Source organism: Apteryx mantelli, chromosome 18 (genome assembly GCF_036417845.1).
Source record: "Apteryx mantelli isolate bAptMan1 chromosome 18, bAptMan1.hap1, whole genome shotgun sequence".
NCBI lineage: Eukaryota > Metazoa > Chordata > Aves > Apterygiformes > Apterygidae > Apteryx > Apteryx mantelli.
In genome coordinates, this window is record NC_089995.1 from 10,991,171 (window position 1) to 11,002,925 (window position 11,755).

The 11,755-nt window shown below is 45.4% G+C and overlaps 1 protein-coding gene across 4 annotated transcripts in view; it reads right to left on the reverse strand.

Annotated features, from left to right (window-relative positions):
* NFATC2 (nuclear factor of activated T cells 2) overlaps positions 1–10,324 on the reverse strand; it is an 86,655-nt gene extending 76,331 nt beyond the window's left edge. For 3 of the 4 annotated variants that reach the window (XM_067308017.1, XM_067308019.1, XM_067308018.1), the window contains exons 1-2: positions 9,765–10,300; positions 8,164–8,332 (exon numbers count right to left, since the gene is read on the reverse strand). In XM_067308017.1, coding sequence (XP_067164118.1) covers positions 8,164–8,332; positions 9,765–10,261 — 666 coding nt within the window. In that variant the 5' untranslated portion in view covers positions 10,262–10,300. Of the gene's footprint in view, positions 1–8,163; positions 8,333–9,764 lie in introns of all 4 variants that reach the window. The other variant, XM_013951419.2, reaches the window with a different exon arrangement.
* Between the last annotated feature and the right edge of the window lie 1,431 nt (positions 10,325–11,755).

The window sequence follows — 11,755 nt, forward strand, 5'->3', positions numbered from 1 at the left end:
TAAAATTGAGGTCTATGTTTTCAGACCTGCACATCTATCCCTGCAATAAGCACATGTAACCACAGTAAACGCATCCAGAAACCAACAGCTCTGAGCTTAAATGGCACACACAACCACCACCGTGGTGCAAACAGCCCCCGTAATCCTGCAGGTAAATCAGGCGTGAAATGCACAATTTGTCATGCACTGCCCTGTGTGGGTATAATCCTTACAACATCCAAAAGCAGCAGAGCCTGCACGAGTCTCCTGCTGCTAGAAAAAGGAAGTAAATGCAATGAGAACGGCACAAAAACGCTCTACAGCACGAGCCTGCTCCACGGCGTGAGTGCAGCCCGGCCAACGCTGAGGAAGTGCAAACACGCCAAGCTTCGCTCTGGCTCCCGACTTCTCCTTAGCTAAAAAAGGCAAGTCGGAAGGCAGACAGAGAAGGACTAAACCAGTCCTATTTGCCCTCACCAGCAAATCTTCCTGGCAAGCTAGTTTTGATTTCAGTAGGACTGTGTCTCTAATCAAGCCCTACTCGTGAGAGTGCGAATCACAACATCAGGCTCTGAGCTGGCTCTGAGTTTCCACCAAAGGTCCTTGTTCTACTAATAAGCGAGAGAATTAGCAGCATGCTGGAAGTCACATACATTTAAAAGTCGGGGCCCCACGGGAAGCCTAGGCTAGAAAACAATGTCGTCTTTGACTTCGAAACCACAAGAAAACACATAGGGCAAAAATTCAAATATAAAAGGAAAGTGGAACAGAAGTTTGTTCTTGCAAAGCAGCTCCTGTGTGTTCCATTAACAACTCTACAATTACAGCTTCTTTTTAATTAAAAAAAAAAAAAAAAAAAAAGGCAGTGAAAGTCACCACAACTTTAGAGGTTAAAACCTAAGGGAAAGTTGGGTTGGCGCTGCTGAACAGAAAGAGCCCCTTTCCAGAGAGTTTTCCTGCATTAAATAACTGCAGTAAGGAGGAGCCCAGCACACAGGCATGCGGCACGGGATCAGGCAACACGCCGCACACCTCCCTGCCCTCCATTTCAATACCTGTATTTGGTAGACTTGGTCCACATTCGGCTGTTTCACCAGCATTAAACAGTTAGGTAATTTATTTAATTTTTTTTACCATTACATTCAAGCCAGTAAAAGCCCTCAAACAGATGCAACTACATGAGCAGGATGACAACTCATACGGGAATTACCGCCTCCCCTTCGCTTCGGGGATCGAGGCTGCGGGGAGACAACCTTGTTGGGCTCGGTGGCGCCTGCTGAAGGCCAGCCCGTGCCCAGTTTGCCCATCGCTGCCCCGCTGGAGGTTACTGCTCCAAAACCTCTCCCATGGAGGAACTGGCAACAGCTTCTGCTACCTTGTACACCCAGAACAGAGAAGACCGAGGACCTCACTGACGTCTGAGACACCTGTGTCACCAGAGCTTTTGCTAAGTAATGCTCCCGGGTGGTTTTAGGACCTGGGGTGCGGGCAGGGTCCACCCGAGATTTCACCTCCTCCTGCTGCGAGGGGCGAACGGGGGGAAGGAGGAGCCCTGAGGTCCAGCTCGAAGGGAAAAGGTCCCTCCTGCCCCAGCCACGCCACCCCGTTTCTCCCGTGGCGTTCACCTTCCCGAGGCCCCCGGCGGGGCTGCCGGGCTGAGCGCCGCGGCCGGGAGGGCCCGCACGCAGCTCCCCCGCTTCCTGGGGAAGCGCCGAAGCCGCCGAGCTGGTGCGTAAAGGCGGGCGGCAGCAGTGCCACCGTCGACTCGTCCTCCCGCCCCTATCTAAAAACGCAAGCCACCGCGCCGGCTTTTTGCGACGGCGCCGACCTCCGCTGCTCCCGGCGCAGCCTTCCCCGGCGCCGAGCCAGGGCACGGCCCATCGCTGCGTCGCGCCGGCTCCCATTTCCCTCCCTTCCTCCCGCGGGAAGGTGCAAACATCCAAGCCCCACGGGAGGCCTCTAGGGAGGAATTTGCCCCCCACGAATCAGGTGGTCGTGGATGCAGGGCGCGTCGTGGGTTCGGCCGGTTGTCTGCATCGTTCTGGCCTCGCGCCATGAACAGAGCGATGCCTTTGGAAACTGGGGGCCCGAGTGGCTCACGTCCTTAACTGCTTTCAAAAATTGCCACCTCAGATTGCACTGAATTGATTAGATTATCTGGCAGTGGAAAAAAAAAAAAAAAACCACCAAGGTCTCCGATGAAAAATGGAGTTAACAATACAGTGAATATGAGAGAAGTGAGAGATTCAAGGAGGTCAATGGTTACTTATGTACTGCTTTTCATGCAGAAGTATTTGAGCCTTTTATAAAGATACATTAGCAAAGCAATACCTCAGGGGAAAGATTTGCTGAGACGGCAATAAAAAACAAAATGCCAGAGCTGGGCATGTTCCTTTGAGAAAATTACTACAAATTACTATGCTGAAGAGCTGTGCAGAAAAACAGCTTCCTTGAGGATTGTGTACAGCAAAATAAGTCCAAAACACACAGACGGAAAAAAATGGGGGTGGGGGAAGTAGTAACAATAAGTAAAAATAAGGAATCCTGTATGTACTCCTTTACCCCAAGACTTTGTTTATGAGAATTCAGCTACGTTTTAACAAAATCATATACCTCCACCTCTTTATAGTCCATGCCAGATGCACAGCTGAACTTGATGCCCTGTGTCACTGCTCCCAGTTATACTGGGCGAATCCAGCAGTAAATCATACGTTTACTGAGCACCTTCCTCTCCAAGGAGCCCTGAGGACTTCAGAATGGGGGAAAATTATCACGTGAAATGGGTCTGTGTCAACTGTACACGTGGGCTGCAACACATGTGTAACTGCAACACACTTCTAATGAAACAAGTACAGATCCAATTATCCAGAGTATGTGGACAGTCATTTGCATAAAGCAACAGCCTATCCTCTTTAAAAGCATTTCCTTTCACTCCCACTTGCTTCTAGGGAAGGACAAGGGCTCTGCTTACAACTCCCTGAAATGTCACACAATTGTGTGAAACATCATTTCCACATGTTTGAGTGCTTTGAAAAAAAATTGGCTTCATGCAAAGCACAAAACCAGAACCACTAAATTTAATGGAAGTCTTCAAAATAATATTTATATGGCTTTTAAGTGACCATAGACTCTGCTTGACCATGGGTGAAGCTCCTCCAAACCCAACCTTTGCTACTGAGAAGGTCTTTTCTTCTCAGCACTGTCTTAAACAGTTCAAAGATAGAAGAAACTTTGCTGAGGAAATTAAAATCTCTGTTCAGGATCCTCTGTCTCTCTCCTCCTTTTTGGGAGGTAACAGAGGGAAGAGGTCTTATTTCAACATTTTCCTGTGGGCAGTATGAGGAAAAGGACGCCCATGCCAGCATCCAGCATGACTCAAGTGCTATCACATGTCAAGGGGAACGGGACTGTGGGAGAGTGAGCAATGCCAACAACCCCAAAATGTTAATATCTTCTGAGTGGTGGGAGTTCTTGGAAAGATTATTGAAAATAGTGCTGGGAGAGATCTCAAGGGATCCTCTAGCTCATCTCTCCTGTCCCAAGCAGAATTCAAATATATCCATGTCCTTCCTAGCAGATGTTTGCCTAAAAGCAAGCAGAGATGGAGATTTTTACCCCTCTGGACAGGGAGTCTGCTGCTGGGCAAACTTGGATAGAACTAGGTTTGGTTTTGGATTGCCATCTCAATCCCAGTTTTATCCATAAGCTCTTGATGCAGGAGCAATCTCTGCTGTTCATGGAGGACAGCCTCTTTCAGAGCTTTGACTGGGGCAGCTGTAGTACAAATAACAGCTGTCCCTCTAATTTGCTGAAAGAGTTAGAAAGAAGGAATCGTGCCTACCCCCCTCTGCGGTCTCAGTCACTGAGCGGACCTGCAAAGCGATAGGTATATGTAAACTTCAGCTTTGTCCTTGCTACACCGGATTTCCTTGCTGTTTTCAGTGACTTAACATCTAGGGGATACTCACACTGTCTAAACATTGGCATTCAACTTCGGTCCCTAAAATAGAAGCCCAGCTCCTCTATAGTTAATAGCAAGCTGCAGTTTCCTCCCAAGAGTGATTCAGAACACCTAAATTGGGAGTCTACGTTTCTCTGTGCAGCTCTGGGTGGACTCTAAAGTTAGACAGTGTGAACATTACATGGGCTTCTCTCTTCCTTCTGCCCAGGTAAACAAAGTAGTAAATGCCCTCTTCTGCATGGACCACCTAACCAGAGGTTTTGGTTTAACCAGACTCTCCTTCTGCCATGCTGCGAGTGCAGAACTGGTGCAGAGTCTTGTGCACAAGCTCTCGGGGCTAGACACGTGAAGAAGAGGAAGCAGCATCAGAAAGATAAACCACAAGATAAGGCCTGGAGGATATGAGATCTGCTGGTCTGTAGCTTCAGAGCACCCAAAAGAAGAAACTCACATGCAAAACACAGTTTTCAAAAAATAAATATTGCAGGTCAACACCACGCTGCAAAAACTAGCCAACACTTTCTCCTGCAGAAGGTTCAGCTGGATAATGAGTCACATGGAGGATTAATTTAAAGGGAAGCTGTCAGGAAAATTTAAGAACCAGATAATATTTTAGAGAAGTTAATCAAAATGCTGGAATCGCATTCTATCAAAAGTGGTTGTAAAACATGAATGAGGCATTCAGCTGCAGTATAAATCACACTGCTTTGATGGGATTCTCCCACTCTGGATGAGTTTGGCTTCTCAGTACTTAAGTGCAAGGATTTAAGAGAGAGCACTGAATTCAAGGGAGTTGGTACGGAGAGGTCCTAGCACTCCAAAAAATTCCAAGGATGGTGGATTCCAGTCTCCATCATTTCCAAGGTGCCATGAGTCTCTAGTGAAGGTTTGTAGCCTGCAGGAGAGCTACAGCCTGGTCATCCCCAGGTAAGCAGCACCATTCCCTGCAAGGGGACTGGGAATTGATAGATCTTGTTGAAAACTCATTTCATTTCATTGCAACCAGTTGCCTTTAACTCCTGCACTTTCCTCAACACAGCATCTACTATTTAAAAATGGATGTTTGCCTGTTTCGTTTTGTCTATTTTTGTACTGCTTGAACTTGACAAAAACACAAAAGTTGAAATTCACTAAGGGGAAATAATAATAATAATAATAATAATAAAAAAAAAACTTGGAGCCAAATAACTTTTATGACATGAAAACTTGAGATTTTACTAGCCTTCATAAGTTTCAGATGTCATAAACCATACAGGTGCAACTATCTCATTGCATTGTACCCATACGAACCTTGTTATGTTAAAATGAACACAAATCCAATGAATACTTCCATGTTTATAATAAACCTCCATAAAGAAACTGTCTATATTTTCCCCATATGCAGGCACAGCTGTGCGGAGGCACATCTGCTTGGGAGTCTTTAACGTGCATCTTTGAATTTACAGTTCAAGATCCTTAAGCCTGATGGTAAATTATGATAAAACTAGGAATATCAGTTCCTGTCTCCAACTGAAAATATAAATCCCTCTCTAATTGATATTGATTACGGGAAGGAAATAAAGCACTTTTATTTCCCCATGTCACAAGACACTCCTTCATTGCAATAAACATCCTGTTGATAGGAATATCTTGGGAAGGTAAATGATACAAGTTTGTAAGCGCACTGAGAAATGAGTAAGTGCTGACTGGCCATGTAGTTCATGTATCCATGTGGCTGCAACACACCACAGTGGGTTACGAGTTTGTCAGATTCATAAACTAAAAAGATTGTATATATTAAAGTATATCAAATGTGATCACTTGTTAAATCAATGAGTTTTATTATTATCCTGCACCCTTTACTCAAATATCCAGTCCATACGCATAAGTCCAGCCCTACCAAAGTAAACAAACTCATTGATTTAACAATTTATGGCTTGATTTTAAAAGGGGCTTAGCCTGCAGGGGAACATTTAACATATGTTTGATGTTAAGCACAGATCAACCAGTGAAATTAGTGGTATTGATCACATGCTTAAAATTAAGCATAGGCTTAAATGTTTTCCTGGCTCAGCCTTGCCATAGCAAGTCACGATTGCGACTGGAGCATGTGTAGGATGCACCCTAACTTCACTTAATAAAAGTTGTAGCTGTGGTTGCTGTGTGCAGTTGCTGTACATCATTACTAGTAATATCACAATAGCACCTTGCAACCCCGGCCAAAAGCGTGGCTTTACTTCCTGAATGGTACTAGCTGAAATCAGGAGGAAACGAGTGAAAAGACTGATGTGGCCCCAAATGAACACAGTTCAGCTACGCAATCATTATTTTACATAAAACTTGCCATGATGAAGGAGAAGCCCTCCACCTTCTGTAACACACTAATGGTTCAGTTCATTCACCTTTCAGGTCAGCAAAGGGCCAGATTTGGTTACCTCCATCACTGTCAGTTTGCAGCTTGTTCACCACTTGCAGTTGTTTCTGTCGTGACATCAACCCGATTCACGAGCGAGCTCCTGCCGAAACTCTCTCACCCTTTCTCTCTAGGGTTACGAAGCCAGCAAACATGACCCTCTCTGTATATACAGCTTTAGAGAGGCCACCAAAATTTTCTTTGAAGCCATCCTCGCTGCTGCGTAATTAAGTTGTCCTTATCACACCACCACTACAGCTACTGCAGAGATTTCCTATCGGCGTCATATATCCAGACATCAGAAGAAGGCAGTGTTGCCACAGATGACGAGCAGAACTGCACGCGAGGGAGGACCCTGTGTCAGCAAGTTATGTATCAACCAAAAGGAATGTGCTGAGTGCCCGAATTATACACAGGTGAAATTCTCTGACCTAAACTTAAACAGGCTTAAAATCAGAAGTTCTGCTACCTATCTGGGAGAGAAAAAAAGGGAGGAAAAGGAAGAGGAGCTATGAAAAAAATGCAAACGCAGGAAAAAGATGACTAGCAAAGGCGGAGGGGGCATAAAGAGAAATTTCACTGGAAAAATAAAACTAGTTCACAGTATGATATACAAAGGATTCATTTCAGCTAACTGAGCTTCCCAACCCCCTTGTGTAAGCAAAGACTTCTCACTGTGTAGAAAAACACTTGGCCACATTCTCCTCTCTTTTACATTGGTGAGCTCACTCTTGATACTTCAACGAAATAAAAAGGAGCCGATTGGGGTACAAGAAGAGAAATCAGGTTTTGAAAGCCCCTGAGGCACAAATCAGAAGAGGGAGGACACTACACTACTGTGCAAAAAATGCTTGGTTAGCCTAAGATAATTTTGAAATTCGTTTCCCAAACTATTCCAAAGGTCTGCACAACCTCCGATGCAGCCTGCCCTGAAGACGGCTCGCTTTTGGATTACGTCAATTCAGCGACTGCTTGGAGCAGGGACTAAAGCAGCCGGCGCGACGGCAGAGACGGAGCAGCTGGTGACTGCAGCCATCCCATGTGGCACGGCCTGACCCGACGGGGAAGCCCCTGAGCCAGGGGTCAGCGAGTGGGTTGTGTGTGGGCTCTGTTACTAACTGTGGGGAAATTGCAGTTTAAAATCCATCAATTCACTGCTAGTCCATCTCCCGGTAAGGTTAATGAAGGTTGCCTTGCCTTCTCTTAAACTCTGAAAGGATGTAGAAGAGTCTTGTTCTGCTTGGCTGTAGGCAACAGAAGGGAGCCAAGGATCAGACAGGGTCGAAACACCCGTAGCGCCTCCCTTTTGCACCGACTTGCGCTGAAGGGACCTAGAGGAGCAGGGCTGACACCTTCATTCGCCCCTGGTGCTTCACACCTAACACAATCTACTATTTATTTTAAATCTCAGTTTGGATAGGACGCTGTGCTAAAGCTGAGCTGGAAAGCCAGGCTCGACGCTTGCACATTTTGAACCTCACGAAAAGTCTGCAGCGACACAGAGGAGCGTTTCCAAAACAGAACGGGTGCAGCTGGAGTTCAGCACAGCTGGACAACTTATGACAGAGTTCAATCACAGGAGGTTTAACATCTAGCACAGAAAAGATGGCAAATATTTTGGCTACATTTCTAAGCTTTCATAGACTAATCCAAGCCAAGCTTCCAAGCTTCTAGAAATTCACCACTGTTCAACTCGAGACACTTTAGGCCTGTTTACAAACACACCCAGATGCACATGCTCCCCCCTTCTCAGGGTCATCCCCAAGCGAAATTTTCAAAAATGATCTCATCCCCAACTTCACTGCTATCCAAGTATTCTCCAGTCCCTTACCTGGACGACGGGATGACCTCCGGTCGGTGCCTTGACCGCCCCCCGACTTCCCTCCGTCTCATAGTGCGCGCGGTGGTGGGGCTTCGGCTGCACTTCGATCCGTAACTCGTAAGAGCCAGACTGGCTGGAGAGCGGCCACTCGAGCGGCGGGAGCGACTGCACGGGCAAGCTGGGCAGGGCGAGATCACACAGTCTGACACCCTGCTGGCACTTTATTTCTCAAAGCCCTGCTCTGCTCTTCCTCCGGGTACCCCCCTGCGGCTGCTCTCCTGCTCTCGCTGAAGTGACCAGGAGCTCGCTATTAATTTCAGTGAGAATATGCTGTCCTAATCACCTTTGATTACAAATTTCGCTGAAATTCAGGATGGACACAATGTTTTCTATGGGCCTCTCTCCTCGCAGAAGCAAGGGAACTCCCTATTCTTCAATAGAAGTGTCTGTAGTGGTAAAGTTATTTCAAAGATTCCCCCCTCTTTTATTTAACTTTTGTTGTGCATCTTAAACTTTGATCATAGCTAACATATATTGTGAAATATTATCTCCATTCACCATTACTTACCAGTTGCATAAATTGTTTCCTTAAAAAGACTATTTTAAAATAAAATTTATGATTTCTATAAATAACAAGATGAACAAGAATAAAATGCTATATATTCTTACCTGATATTAGTTTTCCTGTTATCAAAATGCACAAGAGTTTATCACATGAAATGAATACGTTAAAAAGCACAATTAGAACTTGCAGTGGATTTTAACCAGCCATTACCTTATTAGTATAAACTGCCGCCAAGACTGCTCTAACTAACCATGGAAAGTCATGGCCCATGTTCTTTTGCTTGCAATTTGTGTTTACTAGGTCCGGAGCAGCATGGGATAACCTCAGCGTGGGGATAACCTTGCCGACGAGAGGGCTGACAGGGTTCCAGTTGCAATTGGAAGTGGAGTCACAAGTTTGGAAACCACTATCCTGGCAGATCTGAGGCGAGCAGGGTCCAAACCTGCATGTGCTGCCGGGTGTCTCTAGTGCCAGCGTCAGACAATAGAGGGAGTAGACGAGGGTAGTGCAAGCGACTGAGATCTTGGTTAAATGACAATTAACAAATTAACAAGCAACAATAAATCACTAGGGGTTGAATGAATGTTCAGTCTGACTTGGAGCAGTATGCTCTATTTTGAATCAGGAAATATTTACTGCATTTTCATCCTTGAAGGAAATTTCTCAGTGACATATTCACTGAATTTAGAATAGCAATCAAACTATTTTATTTAAAGTGTTAGGACAGAGTGAGAGTGCCTGACCTTTGTCAAAGGCTGCCTGGAATTTGCTTTTTAGACAAATAGTTTGGCAAACTGAGGTAAATTTGTTGTATATTGTGGCATCAATGAACAACTTTCCTGATGTTTCTTCCAAACCCAGATTTATCTCAGAATCATAATATATTGGGTTCACAGAGCACCATGGCACAATCACTGCCATCCCTGAACATTTAGCCCTGTTCTGCAGGATGATCTGCCCAAGGAAACACTCCCTAGGAGTCATCACACATGACAGAGGGCTTCATGAGATAAGAAAACACACAAGCACAAGAAGTGTTACATACCTGCAGAGAGGTATGGCAGGCATCAGTTGCTTTGTCCAAGATGGAGGTACCAACAAAATCGATTCTGGGGCTGAGTTTCTCCTGTCCTCCTGCTCACAAGGCCCATGGAAGTCAACAGTCTGAAAGACGTGACATGGAATGCTGTTTTTGTGGGAAGGCATCGATGAAGGATCAGGGCTGGTTTTCCAAATTTTCGTGGGAACACCACAAGAAGGATCCGTAGGAAGGCTGCTCATAGCATCCATGGAAATAGAAGCGCTGGGCAACTGCGTGTAAGTAACTGAAGAGCTGTCTTCTCTCAAAGGGATGCGAGGAGAGGATTGTGGAGAGGGGGTCCTTGACTGTCGTGGAGAAGTGGAAGGCGGCTGAGTATTGTAGAGCTCAGTGCAAGAGTACCTCCGTTTTGCACCTGGTGATGAAGATCTTGAGTTGGGACGGGGTGATGGTGAATGTTGTCCCAAGCAGGTTTCCTCCGTGATGCTTGTTCGTGGTGACATTATTGGAGAGGTTCTAGGAGAATAATGAGTATGGATGTTTTGAAACTGTGGACAAAGGTCATCACTAGGACCATTATTTGGTGAAACACATGGTGATGTGTAAGGAGAGAAATTTGTCTCTGAAATGAAACTTGCAGATGAGCCGCTACTAGCTGGGCTCAAACACAGCGGTTCTCTGTAGCCCTCAAAGCCAGGGACAGGCAGGGTAACCCTGGGGCTAGTGGTAGCTGAGTTTGACTGATGTTCTACCAAAAGATCTGTGTCTCTGCTGCGGAAGGGACCCCCTGAATGAATCAGTTCATGATATGGAGTAATTTCAATCCTAGGGCTCGGAGCAGAGGCCCCTGCAGCATTTGCAGGGTGCGTAGGTGTTGTCCCTATGCTATCTGGCTGTCCATATCTGCCCATGGGATCTGCAGAAAGGCTAGAAAAAGCCAGGGGGCATGGCTTGAGGCCACAGTCCAAGACATCATGAGCGTATGCAACTCCAGAGGGTGGGCTGTTGATTTTATGTGGAGTCGGTTCTTCTGGAAAAAGAAGGGTCTCTTTAAGACTATAAATATTACTACAGAAGCTGAGCAATCATGGATTAAAAAAAAAAAGCATATTTATAAACTGGATGCGATCTGGCAATAGGTAAATATTAGATTTGCTTAATTATTTTTAACTGCAATTAATGCTCATGAAAAGTACTGGATTAACAGCCAGGGAAGCTCAAGTGCTCAAAGCAGATGCAGCATGGACCACAGCAGTGCAAACTTCTCCACACTGCCCTGTCTGCCTCCTGCTACCCAAACCCTGACCTAGAGGGATCATCTGCAAAGGTGAGAAGACACTTCAGCCTCTCCGCCTGTTTAATTGCTGACCTCTCTGCTGATTCTGCCAAAGATACCGTTAGCACCGATTGGGGTGGTGTGATTTTGGTCAACTTTTGTCAACAAGGAGCTGGACTGAGACCATCACATCACTAAACCAGTTCCAAATAGGACTACATAAAACTAAAAGGTTGAGAAGCAGGTTTTGGTGAAAGGAAAAACAAAAACCAAAAAAAACCCTTTCTTATACAGCAAAGTCCAGCCAAAAAAGGCTTAATGAAACCAAAGCTGAATTCAAGCTCTTGAATGAAAAAGTCAGTTCTGTGTGATGATTTGTTTGGCTCCATATCATGTCAACAAATTCTGGTTACAGGATTCACATGAGGAAGCACCAGATGATCAGAAAATACAATCAATCACAAATATTTGTTAGAAAAGGAAGAGAGATAGAAGGGATCCAGCCCTATGCTTACAGTCAATCACTTCCCAATCCCAGCTCAAGGAACACTATGGCCAAAGAGGGATTATAACATTCAGAATAACTAGTAAGCATTCAGTCCACCACTCTCTCCTAGTGCAAAAAAAGCCCTCCATTTTCAGAGATTCTCAGTTTTGCAAACTGTCTCCAATGGCAGCGCATAGGTCTTTTTCTAGGCAACAGCAGAATTCCCCTAGGCAT